At 44.7% G+C, this 13911-nt stretch overlaps 1 protein-coding gene across 7 annotated transcripts in view; it reads right to left on the bottom strand.

Annotated features, from left to right (window-relative positions):
* DLG3 (discs large MAGUK scaffold protein 3) overlaps positions 1–13911 on the bottom strand; it is a 99207-nt gene that overhangs the window by 36083 nt on the left and 49213 nt on the right. For 6 of the 7 annotated variants that reach the window (XM_067471619.1, XM_060756113.2, XM_067471620.1 and 3 more), the window contains 5 exons: positions 13388–13557; positions 12517–12653; positions 11051–11195; positions 9231–9390; positions 3953–4109 (listed from right to left, as the gene is read on the bottom strand). In XM_067471619.1, the coding sequence (XP_067327720.1) occupies positions 3953–4109; positions 9231–9390; positions 11051–11195; positions 12517–12653; positions 13388–13557 (769 nt within the window). Of the gene's footprint in view, positions 1–2064; positions 2186–3952; positions 4110–9230; positions 9391–11050; positions 11196–12516; positions 12654–13387; positions 13558–13911 lie in introns of those variants that run through there. The other variant, XM_060756115.2, reaches the window with a different exon arrangement.

Genomic DNA, 13911 nt, shown 5'->3' with positions numbered 1-13911 from the left:
AGACCTTGGCTTGCACTTAAACACAATTGGTGCTGACAAAATTACCACCTGACAGCTGCAAAAGGCCACCTTACTGGGATCTGCACGCATTATTCGCCGATACACCACACAGTCCTAGACACTTGGGAAGTGTCCGACGTGTGATCCACTACAACAGCCAGCAGAGTGTCTGCTGTGGACACATCTTGTTGTGTTTCAAATAGCAATAACAGTAATAATAATAACAACAACAACCCAACAGCTCAAATGCCAATCTGGCTGACTGCTTAACTCTCCTTCCCAAACCCAAACCCATCACTCCTTGCAGCCCATTGCATTCAATGCCAAAGGGATAGACATCAAATTTTTGCTCCAATGCAAACATGGCATCCCAGATCCCGACCTGACTAACTGCTTGACCCCCACCGTGCTCCCAAACCTTGGAGCCCTTCATGCGCAAGGACAAAGGGCTGCATGCCAAGCATATGTGCTCCCAGTAAACTTTGGACTCCAAATGGCAAATGACCTTGAAACTGCTTGGCCATTAACTCCTAATCAAGGTGGCCAATTGAAACATTCATTCCTACCTCTCAACAAATGTTTCCTCCAGGCACTGTCAGGCCATTATACGCTAATCAAGGTGGTCAGTTGAAACATTCACACCTAGCTCCAGCAGACAAGAGTTCTTTCTCCCACCCTGGACATTCCACAGATATCTAAACCTCATTTTCCTAGTTTCCAAGAGACCTCACAATCTCTGAGGATGCCTGCCATAGATGCAGGTGAAACGTCAGGAGAGAATACTTCTAGAACATGGCCATACAGCCAAGAAAACTCACAACAAGCGAGTGATTCCAGCTACAAAAGCCTTCAACAATGCATTCATCATGGAACAAGTTTATTAAACTGCAATAACTTTGCTTTTGAAGGAGGGACATCCTGCAGCACATTTTGCTCTAGCTTTTCAATAAATATCTCAATCAATCGATCAATCAATCAATCAATGATCTGTGGACAATTTCAACAGAAAGCATGTGGACAATTTCAACAGAAAGGAGGAAACCATGAAAATGAACAAAATCTGGCTACCAGTATTAAAAAAACTCTAAACTTACAACAGCAAAACAGCAGAGAGGAAACAACCAGGCACATCTTAACACCTCTCAACAAAAGATTGCTTCAGGCACTGCCAGGCTATCAAATGCTAATCAAGGTGGTCAGTTGAAACATTCATACCTAGCTCCAGCAGATAAGAGTCCTTTGCCCCACTCTGGTCATTCCACAGACATATAAACACTTTTTCCTAGTTCCAACAGACCTCACTACCTCTGAGGATGCTTGCCACAGATGCAGGCGAAATGTCAGGAGAAAATGCCTCTAGAACATGGCCATACAGCCCGAAAAAACCTAAGCAATGTATTGTCGAAGGCTTTCATGGCCTTTCATGGTCAGTTGAAACATTCACACCTAGCTCCAACAGATAAGAGTCCTTTGTCCCACCCTGGCCATTCCACAGATATATAAACCCTTTTTCCTAGTTCCAACAGACTTCACTACCTCTGAGGATTCTTGCCATAGATGCAGGTGAAACGTCAGGAGAAAATGCCTCTAGAACATGGCCATATAGCCCGAAAAAACCTACAACAACCCAATAAATATCTCATCGAGTCTCTACCAATAGATTGTGGCAGCCACAAAATGGAGTAGAACAACTACTTTCAAAGTACTGCACTATTGAACAGGAAATAACACTTTCAAAGCAGGAACAGAAAAATTGGTTATATAATGTAATAATAATCATCATCATTACTATCCAACTTGTCTGACCACTTGTCTCCCTTCCTTCTAACTCATTCTTCCTTAGACCTGGGTTCCAAAGGGCCAGGCACCAAGGTTGTGCTGCTTGCAAACGTGGCACCCTCAATCCCAACCTGGCTGAACAATTGACCCCCCAAACCCCAATCCGGCACACTTTGGACCCCACAACCTGAACCTGTCATTCCTGGGAGCCCATGACACCCAATGCTGAACCGTCAGACCCTCAAGCTTTGCCTCAAAGCCAATTTGGCACTTCCAAATGCCAACCTCGCTGAACGGAGGAGCCGCTTCCTCACGGAGATGGTGCCTCCATGCAACCTGAGCTGGACGATGGGCTTCGCGTTCCCTGGCCCCGCGGACAGGCTCCATCGAGACCCTGTGACTCTAGCTGATTACTTTCCCTGAAACCACCCTATTTTAACATAAAAACTGTGAGAAGAGGAAATAAGTTTTCTCCAAGCTGGGCTGGGCTCTCCCAGACCGGTTTGGTGAGATGTTGAGTCTACCTGCCAGCAAAGTGGGTTAACCCTTTCATGCCTGGTGCAGAAAGGAGGCTTGGGTGCCCAACCTGGGCTACAAAAATGCAGAGGATTGGAGAAAAAATGTTTTTTACCATAGGGGTGGACAACTATCCAGAGTTAGGATTCGTGAGCCTCCAAAACAGCTAGGAAACACAAGATGAAAGTGGAAGTGGCTAAACATTTTGGTGGAAACAGTGCTGGGAGTGTCAGGGAAGTGAATATTTGCACCTTGGAGGCTTTTCAGAGGCCAGAAAAAGGGCATTGCTGGAATTCTAGAGGGGAGGCTTCAAAGGCTGGAAAAAAAGGGCTGAAAAACTAGGCTTATACTCGAGTATATACAGTATGTGTTCTGTGATCTGCCCTGAGTCCTCTTCAGGGTGAAAAAGGCGGAATATAAATACTGTAAATCTATCTATCTATCTATCTATCTATCTATCTATCTATCTATCTATCTATCTATCTATCTATCAATGCTCTGTGCATAATGAGTACCTTAAAAACAAAAGAACCAATGAACGAAATCACACTAAATTTGGCAACAAAGCGTCTCACAACACAAGGAGTGACCATCACTCAAAAAATTATGATTTTGTCATTTGGGAGTTGTAGTTACTGGGATTTATAGTTCACCTATAATCAAAGAGCATTCTGAACTCCACCAATGATGGAATTGAACCAGACTTGGCACACAGAACTCCCATGACCAACAGAAAATATTGGAAGGGTTTGGAAGGCCTTGTCCTTGAGTTTGAGAGTTGTGGTTCACCTACACACAGAGAGCACTGTGGACTCAAACAATGCTGGATCTGGACCAAACTTGGCACAAGCACTCAATACGCGCAAATATGAACACAGATTGAGTTTGGGGGAAATGGACCTTGACATTTGGGAGTTGTAGTTACTGAGATTTATAGTTCACCTACAATCAAGTAGCATTCTGAACCCCACCAACAATAGAATTGAACTAAACTTGGCACATGACCAACAGAAAATACTGAAATGGTTTGGTGGGCATTGACCTTGAGTTTTGGAATTGGAGTTCACTTCCATCCAGAGAATACTGTGGATTCAAACAATGATGGATCTGGACCAAACTCTACACAAATACTCAATATGCCCAAATGTGAACACAGATGAAGTTTGGGGAAAATAGAATCTTGACATTTGGGAGTTGTAGTTTCTGGGATTTATAGTTCACCTATAATCACAGAGCATTCTGAACCCCACCAACGATAGCATTGGGCCAAACCTCCCACACAGAAGCCCCATGTGGGCCACAGCAATGTGTGGCAGGGAACGGCTAGTAAATAAATAAGTTTCTAATTAAGAAAAGAACATCTGTTGACAATGATGTGATGAATCCCATTGAGCGGCTAGAGAGGAAACTGCACAAGAATCAACTAATGCGTAAGAAGCGTAAAGGAAAAAAAAAATTCCAAACCTCATTTAAACAGGAAGGATTATATGAAACACACACACATATGTGATGAAAATCTTCTAAACAGGGGTTGGTCAAACCTTCAGTTAGATATTAACATTGATTGACCAGGTCGCAAAAAGAGGCCTGATTTGCAAAGCTTTGTCCTTTTCTGCACACAAAGGAAGCCCGCCAAAGGTAACTTTGATGCACTCACCGAAAGGATGCGGTCTCCACGCCGCAGCTCCCCACTCAGGTCAGCCGGCCCTCCGGCCAGGATGAAGGAGACAAAGATGCCCTCGCCGTCCTCACCGCCCACAATGTTGAAGCCCAAACCGGTGGAGCCCTTGTGCAAGGTGATCTTCCGGGGCTCCCTGCAAGGGACAGAGCACAGCACATGAAGGCGCAACTGGAGCTGGAGAAGAACGTGTCCTTCTCTTGGACTCTGCCTTCCAGCAAGCAAGGAGTTCTGAGAGCGGTAGTACCAACATTCTTGCCCTTCTGCACTATGCTTCCACCGGGAGAGTGCGGATGAGCTCCCTCTGTTAGCTCCAGCCCCCCATGCGGGGACATGAGAGAGGCCTCCCGCAAGGATGGTAAAACATCAAAAACATTGTGCAATGTCTCCTGGGCAACATCCTTGCAGACGGCCAATTCTCTCACACCAGAAGCGAGTTACAGTTTCTCAAGTCACTCCTCACATGGAAAAAACAAAACAAAAACTGAACAACTCGGATATACTCTTTGGTGAGACTGTTGCACACTTTCCTCTTGAGAGAAGCGTAACTCTTAATGCTACTTTCCCTTTTATCTGTGACTTCCTCTTGCTGTATATGCCTGTGTTGTGATTTTGCTGGTGTATGCCAATATAGGCTGTGTTATGTTATGGTATGTATTTTTTAAAAATAGTGATTTTGAAAAGGGAGCTTCAGTAACACTCCCCGTTTCCTCCCTCCCAGCGTGTATGGGAGGAAATATTAGTATATTCTACAGAGGTGATTTTAATTAATTCAAATTAATTACCTATATACTCGAAGAGAGGCCGAGTTTTCCAGCCTCATTTCCATCTTTCCTTCTTCCTTACCTCCCTCTTTCTCCTTCCATCCTTCCCTTCCACCTTTTCGTCCTTCCTTCTCTCCCTCTTTCTCCTTCCTTCCTTCCTTCCTTCCTTCCTTCCTTCCTTCCTTCCTTCCTTCCATCCTTCCCTTTTGTCTTTCCTTCCTCCTTACCTCCCTTCTTCCCTCTCTCCCTCTTTCTCCTTCCATTCTTCCCTTCCTCCCTTTAATCCTTCCTCCCTTCTCTCTCCCCTCTTTCTCCTTCCTTCCTACCTCTCCTTTTGTCTTTCCATTCTTCTCTCTTTCCTTTATGCTTCCATCCCTTCCATCCTTCTCTTCCTCCCTCCCTCCCTTCTCTTTTCCCCTCCTCCTTCCCTTTTGTCTTTCCTTCCCTCTTTCATCCCTCCTTCTCGCTCTCCCTTCCCTCTCTCCCTTTCTCCTTCCATTCTTCCCTTCCTCCCTTTTATCCTTCCTTCCTTCTCTCCCCCCTCTTTCTCCTTCCTTCCCACCTCTCCTTTTGTCTTTCCGTTCTTCTCTCTTTCCTTTATCCTTCCATTCTTCCATCCATCCTTCTCTTCCTCCCTCCCTCCCTTCTCTTTTTGCTTCCTCCTTCCCTTTTGTCTTTCCTTCCCTCTTTACTCCTTCCTTCCCTTTTTCTCCTTCCAACCTTCCTTCCTTCTTTCTTTCTTTCCTTCCTCCTTCCCTTCCTTCCATCACCGGGCAGCCAGTCCTCCTAGCAGGGAGTGCTTCATTCCCTTTTGTCTTTCCTTCCCTCTTTCATCCCTCCTTCTCTCTCTCCCTTCTCTCTCTCCCTTTCTCCTTCCATTCTTCCCTTCCTCCCTTTTATCCTTCCTTCTCCCCCCCCCTTTCTCCTTCCTTCCTACCTCTCCTTTTGTCTTTCCATTCTTCTCTTTCCTTTATGCTTCCATCCCTTCCATCCATCCTTCTCTTCCTCCCTCCTTCCCTTTTGTCTTTCCTTCCCTCTTTACTCCTTCCTTCCCTTTTTCCCCTTCCACCCTTCCTCCCTTTCGTCCTTCCTTCTTTCTTTCCTTCCTCCTTCCCTTCCTTCCATCACGGGCAGCCAGTCCTCCTAGCAGGGAGTGCTGGCATGCGGTCCCCAAGTCTGAGAGTTTGACCATGCCTGGTATACACCATACTCTATCCCTAATTCCTCCCTTTCAAGCAAGACGTCTCCCCAACTTCTCCAAATCTCCCCCATGTTTCATTAACCCTCAGTCTCCTATTTCTGACCATTTGGGATGGGAACAGGCAGTGACAAATCCCCCAAACCCTGACTATTCAGGGGCTGCAAGAAACAGCTATTCCCGACTTGTGGAAACGGAGGTTCCTGCCAACTGGATCAACCCATAGAAGGGGCATCAAGGGTACCTGAGCTCCCTTTTGTGGATGGCAGCAGCCCACTGTGGTCGAGGTGGCCGCCTCACGTAGGACATGGAGGAGGAGGAGACGTTGACGGAGAACATGGTGGCGGCCTCCCTGTCTCTGATCTAAAGGGCTGGAAGGGATGGCTGTTTTTATCTCGCTGCTGCTGCCTCTCTTGCTGAGATAAACCAGGCTCCGGATGGGACAACGGAGCCAGCCGGGAGGCCTTAACCCCTCCCTTCCCAACAGCAGAATAAACTCAAGACTCACCAGAAATCAGGCAGAAATGTGATTTCTGGCTTTATTTGGCAGTTTTCTCTCTCTCCTCAAGGGACAGCGTCCCCAGAGCACGTTCAGAGTGCCTTCCCCTCCACCCGTATACAGATGAAATACAGTAATTCAATTTTTTCACAGTGTTCTCAATGGCGAAAGTGTTATCAAATCCCACACCTTCTGAACAACTCGGATGCATTAGTTTGTGAGACTGTGGCACATTTTATTCTTGAGCTTAGCAACTCTTACTTATGCTGGTGGCACAACGGGTTAAACTGCTGAGCTGCTGAACTTGCTGACTAAAAGGTTGGTACTTCGAATCGGGGGAGTGGGGTGAGCTCCTGCTCTTAGCCCCAGCTTCTGTCAATCTAGAAATGGAGATGAGCACCACCCATCATAGTTGGACACGACTAGACTTAATGTCAGGAGAATAATAACTTACACCTTTATTTAATTATGCTTTCTTTTTTTAACAATCTTCTCGTATATACCTGTGCGGTGATTTTGTTGTTGTATGCCAATAAAGGCTGTGTGTGTGTGTGTGTGCTTTCCCCTTCAGACTGAAAGATAAGCTCCAAAGGCATTGTACCCTTTTGCTTGGTTTTTTTTAATCCAGTGTCCTTTTCTCTCTCCAGGGCATGTGCAGAGTGCCTTTCCTCACCTTCCGCTCCAAGTTGAAGGACAACATCCAAAGACATCACACATGCCCACCTTTTGTATGATGGGCACTATATCCTGCAACCCAACTACCCCCCAGGACTCACATCTATCTGCTTCCATGTCATCTGCTACAGTTGCCTGATGGAAGATGGTGGGCTACAGCTCCCAGAATCCCAACATTGGCAAGAAGGGCAACCCTTTAAGGAGGCATCAGATCAGTCCGTACACTCAAGAGACTGCAAAGAAATAGGGCCTAATCTAATCCTTTCTACTTCATGACCTTCAATTTCTGGGAGAAAAGGAAGGAAAAAGGAGAATTTTATCTATCTATCTATCTATCTATCTATCTATCTATCTATCTATCATCCACTGTATGTCTGTCTTATCTATATCTATCTATCTATCTATCTATCTATCCATCTATCTATCCATCTATCATCTAGCCTGTCCATCTGTCCATCCATCTGTTCTTCTATCTCATATCTATCGATCCATCCACACATCATCTACTATCTGTCCGTCTGTCCATCCATCTGTCCATCTCATATCTATCCATCCATCCATCCATCATCTCGTATCTGTCTGTCCATCCATCTATATTATCTATCCATCCATTTATCTATCTCTCTATCTATCCGTCTATCTATCATCTAGAGCAGGGGTCCTCAAACTAAGGCCCGAGGGCCAGATACGGCCCTCCGAGGTCATTTACCCGGCCCTCGCTCAGGGTCAACCTAAGTCTGAAATTACTTGAAAGCACTCAACAACAACAACAACCCTATCTCATCAGGCCCACACTTCCCACTGAAATACGAATAAGTTTATATTGTTAAAATTCTTCTTCATTTTAATTATTGTATTGTTTTTAAGTGTTTTTGCACTACCAATAAGATATGTGCAGTGTGCATAGGAATTCATTCACGTTTTTTTCAAATTATAATCTGGCCCTCCAATAGTTTGAGGGACTGTGACCTGGCCCTCTGTTTAAAAAGTTTGAGGGCCCTTGATCTAGCCTGTCCATCTGTCCATCCATATCTCCTTCTATCTCATATGTATCGATCCATCCACTCATCATCTACTATCTGTCCGTCTGTCCATCCATCTGTCCATCTCATGTCTATCTATCAATCCATCCATTCATTATCTCCTATCTGTCTGTCTGTCCATCCATCTATATTATCTATCTATCTATCTCTATCTATCTATCTATCTATCTATCTATCTATCATCTAGAGTCTATCTTATCTATCGATCTATCCATCCATTTATCATCTACCTTCTATCTGTTTGTCTATATATCATCTACTGTCTATCTATCTATCTATCTATCATCTATCTATTCATCCATTCGTCCATCCATCTATCATCTAGCCTACCTGTCTGTCCATCCATCCATCCATCCATCCATCTATCTATCCAGTCATCTATCTATCATGTACTGTCTGTCTGTCCATCCACCTGACAGTCTATATTATCTATGTATATATCTATCCATCCATCCTGTCATCATCTATACTATCTATACTATCTATACTATCTATCTATCTATCTATCTCTCTATCTATCTATCTCTCCATCCATCTCTTCATACATCTACTAATCTATCTATCATTCTTCCCACCCACCCCCCTCTGGAATTAAGTCTGGACTAAAATTAAAATCACAATACTAAAACAAAAATCACTAGCCAAGGTTAACTAACACATAAAATGGCTCTGACCCCATTCCAAATACTGTATAGTGGAAAAAAGAAGAAGAAATACACATATTATTCTACCATTGCAGACCCAACTAAACAATCCTACAATCCTACTAACAACCATAGCCACAGATTTTTGCATTGTCAGTTCCTTATTGCTCAGAATGTCCACAAATGGTTGCTGGTATTTCAAAATATTTTCAAAATATGTTGATTTGGTGAGCGGTCAGAATGGTTAGGGAGGTATGTCTGAGGCTTAAAACCTTGGCCAGCTCCTTTAAACCCGATTCTCCCAAATAAAGTTGTGACATTTGGACTCTCTAAAAGTTCAGACTAAAAGCCAGAGGGAGACTCAACCGAGGGTCCTTTCCCCCAGGTTTCTGTGGGGCCATCTGTCTGTGGGGCCATCTGTCTGTCCATCTCACCTGGTGAAGTCCTCATCCCCCATCAGGTGCCGTGGGACGGGTGAGTAGCGGGCTGGCGTGACCTGCGGTGGAGGTGGGTAGGCGGGCTTGGGCTCCAGGCCCCCCAGGTAGCCCAGGCCGGGGTTATGGCTTATGTGGTTGTCGGCCAAGGCGGAGAAGGCTGGAGAGGAAAAGCAGGGCAAAAGAGGTCAGCTGAGCTGTAGACAATCAGACAGCAATGGCACCCATTGGGAGACACATACCAAGAGCACCCAACCCTTCCCTCACAACAATCAGTCTCAGTATTTTTGTCTTTCTTTCTTTCTTTCTTTCTTTCTTTCACAGGATCCTAGATTTGGAAGAGACTCCCCTCCCACAAGGACTGTCCAGTCCATCCCTATTCTGCCGGACAGGAAGGCACAATCAAAACACTCCTGGCAGATGGCCATCCAGCCTCTTCATTATGACATCTAGGTTGGATAGCTTGCTGCCATCTGTATTAAGTTATTGAATTAATCTTCTTGCATGATAACTTGGAATAGGCAGATGCCAAGGATTGATTCAGAGACCTTGGGGATGTAAAGCAAGCTATCTATTTATCCATCCATCCATCTTCTATCCAGTAATGAATGTTGGGCTATCTGTCCATCCATCCTATTCATAAACACTGGAAAACTGTGAGAAGGTTACTCTATCTATCTACCTATCTATCATCCTCATTAAATTACAAAATGCATCTTCTTGCATGAAAACCTGAAAATCATGGCTGACAGGAACTGGACCCAAGTCCTCCAACATGCAAAACATGCTCTCTCTCTCTCTCTGTCTATCCATCTATCTATCTGTCTATCCGTCTGTCTGTCTATACATCTATCTATCCATCCATCCATCCATCCATCCATCCATCTATCTGCCTGTCTATCCGTCTGTCTGTCTATCCGTCTATCTGTCTGTCTGTCTGTCCGTCCGTCCGTCCGTCCATCCATCCATCCATCCATCCATCTATCTATCTGTCTATCAGTCTATCCATCTGTCTGTCTATCCGTCTATCTATCTGTCTATCTATCTGTCTGTCTATTCATCTGTCTGCCTATCTGTCTGTCTGTCTGTCTATACATCTATCTATCTGCCTGTCTATCCATCTATCCATCTGTCTATCTATCTGTCTGTCTATTCATCTGTCTGTCTATCTGTCTGTCTGTCTGTCTATCTGTCTATTTGTCTATCTATCTGTCTGTCTGTCTATCTGTCTATCCATCTATCTATCTGTCTATCTGTCTATTCGTCTATCTGTCTGTCTGTCTATCTGTCTGTCTGTCTATCCATCTGTCTATCTGTCTGTCTGTCTGTCTGTCTGTCTGTCCGTCTATCTGTCTGTCTGTCTGTTCATTTATCTGTCTGTCTATACATATGTCTGGCTATCTATCTATCTATCTATCTATCTATCTATCTGTCTATCTATCTATCTTTCCATCCATCCATCCATCATCTGTCTGTCTGTCTATATCTGAATGCTAGGAAGCCATGAGCAATATCTATCTATCTGTCTACCTATCATCTTAATTAAATTACTGAATTAAATCTTGCAAGAAAACTTGCAAAAGGTAACTGTTAGGAATTGAGCCTGAGATCTTCAGCAGGATCTATTGAGCTATCTATGAATGCTGAAAAATCATGAGCTTGGGATGGCTACTCTACCTCCCTCCTCCCTCCCTCTCTATTGCCTGAATTAAATGACTGAATTAATATTCTGGCTTGAAAGCCTGCAATAGGCAGTTGCCAGGCCCCGAGCCACAGTCCCGCTCCCTCCCCAATTCTGGGATGATGGGCCAGGTGCTTACTGCTGGCGTAGTCGGGCGGGGCGTAGATGTCGTTGAGGTGGGCGCTGCCCGGCTTGGCCACCTTCAGGTACACCATGTCGGAGGTGTTCTTTAGGGCAGCCACAGCCTCTTCGTGCCGGACGTCCTGCAGGTTGGTGTTGTTCACCTGGGCCATAAGAGAGAGAGGAGGATCAGCAGGTGAAAGAGAGGCCTCTGTGGGCCTGGTATCCGTTGTTTCATTTGGCTATCATACGGCTTTGGCATCTGCTTGAGTCTAAACTTTGACATGACTGGTATGACACTATGTAACAAAAATTGAAAAATATTCTATTCCTGGTTTGAAAGTGTTATTTCCTGTTTAATTTCATAGGACTTTCTTTTGTTCTACTCCAGAAACTGTTTTTGTGGCTGCCACAAACTAGGTTGAATTGGTTGAGACCCGATGAAATATTCATTGAAAAAGAAATGACGGTTGGCCTTCACATATCTTGGAAAGAAGGCAAAAGCTGACTTTAAGGATAGGCCTAGATCAGTGGTTCCCGACCTTTTTTTTTTTTTACCAGGGACCACTCTCCAACATTAGTACCAAAAGAATTACAAATCAGTTTTTGGTCTATTTTAGATTCGGTTAGGTTATTTGGTGTGCTGATTCAGAAAATTGCATTTGATAGACCACATCAGCTCTAGTTTCTGATACAGAACATATGCCATCCAGTAGTCGCCATCTGCTCAGCCACTGAAAACCATATTTAATGACAGAGAGCTGATGTGGTCTATCCAATGCAATTTTCTGAATCAGTGCCCCAAATAACACCAGGAACACACTTAAAAATGAAGACAAGAAAAAAAATTGGTTGGGCTGTGTTATTATCCATGGATTTTGTTAATGCTCATGTAAAAAAAGAAGAGGGGGCTGAGGTTGAAAAAATACAAAAGAGTGTGAGACCTAAGAAACTGTTCCTAACAGCTATAATAATAATAATAATAAATATTATTACTACTACTACTACTACTACTACTACTAATTACTTTGGGGGACTAAACAGGGTCTTACAAAGGGCTGCTTTTCCATTATAACTCTCGTGTTTGGCAGTGGGATCTAATAACAGTAATAGTAATAATAATAATAACAACAACAACAACAACAACAACTTTGTGGGGCTCTCCTTTTCTCCATGTTACATAGTATATAATTTTTGGTAAGTCAGGCTACCTCTAAATACTGGGGTCCGGTTTGTGCTTATTGTGGGCAACATGAATGCTAGTAAGCCACAAGCCGGGGAAGGGTGCTCATGGCAGAATCTCACACCTTTTCCCAGCTCTAATAAGATTCCTACAGATACATAGGTAAGCATGTGGCTCTCCCCATTGACTAGGGGTCTCCACGGACCTGAAACAACCGCATGTCTACACTTTTGGGGTCTGACCTAATATAGGGGTTGTGTATATATACTATTATATACAGAAAGAGTGAGGCTGCTGCTCACCGCTAGCAGCCGGTCCCCGATTTGCAGGCGCCCATCCTTCTGGGCCGCCCCACCTTCGATGATCTTGGTGATGTAGATGCTGTTGTCTCCGGGGATGTGCTGGTTCCCAATACCCCCCGCAATGCTGAAGCCCAGTCCTGGGGGGAAAGGGATGGGATGAAAAGCAAGGTTAGTGACCCCCTAAACACCTGCATTGGGGAATATATGCTCATGCATTCCCATTCCCCACCACTGAGAAGTCAATGAGGTTCTCCACCTCTCATGCCATGTGGCTTCTGTTGCTATTATTCTGCGGAGGGGCACCAGATCCCCACACAAGGCAGGGAGAGCCAAATGAAGCACCGCATTGACTAAAAAAAAAATGCTGCCAAATGTAATGCGCAGCGGTAAAAAGTGATATGCCCCAAAAACATGGATTTCCTAAAGAATGACATATGAATCAAATCTGCAAAAGTGGAACCTGCCAATGTAGTGGGCCAGCTGTCTATTTCCATTAAGGTTCCATGCACGGGAAACAAAGCATGGAGGGAAACCTACAAACATCCTCTCTGTCCACATTAAGACTTGATTCAGCTGAGAATCAGTGAGAAAATGGATGGAAAGCTACTCCGTGCAGTATTTCTAAGTTTCTAGGTCATTGTATTCCGGGTTGAAAAAATATGACTGAGAAGTCGAGGGGTCTGTTTAGCAATTTCCTCAAATAGTGACCTCCTCTCACCATCTTGTTTTCAGGCTTAAAAGCTGAAAACAAGATGGTGAGCAGGGCCTCTCCAAAGTGGTTTCATTCTGCTGATTCCCCAAGCCAGAAGCAATGAGGAAGTTTGGATAGGAAAAGACACCCACCCACCCTCAAGCAACCCAAGAGCATCACCTTTGGGTCCCTTCATGAGGTTGACTTCCATGATGGTCTCTGGTGGGGGCTGCCTCCGCCGCACCAGGAGACGGACCACCGGCCCGGCTTCCTTCAGGGCCTCCACGGCTTTGCTGTGCACTACTTCAGAGACGTCCACTTCATTGACCCGCAGGACACAGTCATTTACCCTGAGAGGAAGAAGAGGAAGAGGAAGCAGGTGAAGAGGAGCAAGCAGAAGAGGAGGAGGAGCAAGTGGAAGAGAAGAAGAATTGCAAGTTGAAGAAGAGGAGGAAGAAGAGGAGCAAGAGAAAAAGGAAGAGGAGAAAGAGGAAGAGGTGGAAGAGGAAAAAGAAGAGGAAGATGCAGAGGAGGAGGAGAAAGAAGAAGAGGAGGAAGAGGAGCAAGTGGAAGAGGAGGAGGAGCAAGTGGAAGAGAAGAAGAATAGCAAGTTGAAAAGTAGGAGGAAGAAGAGGAGCAAGAGGAAAAGGAAGCGGAGAAAGAGGAAGAGGAGGAAGAAGAAAAAGAAGAGAAGGATGAGGAAG

Source organism: Anolis sagrei, chromosome 10 (assembly GCF_037176765.1).
Source record: "Anolis sagrei isolate rAnoSag1 chromosome 10, rAnoSag1.mat, whole genome shotgun sequence".
Taxonomy (NCBI): Eukaryota; Metazoa; Chordata; class Lepidosauria; order Squamata; family Dactyloidae; genus Anolis; species Anolis sagrei.
The sequence above is the reverse complement of the archived record's forward strand: the minus strand, read 5'-3'. Positions and strand labels throughout refer to the sequence as shown.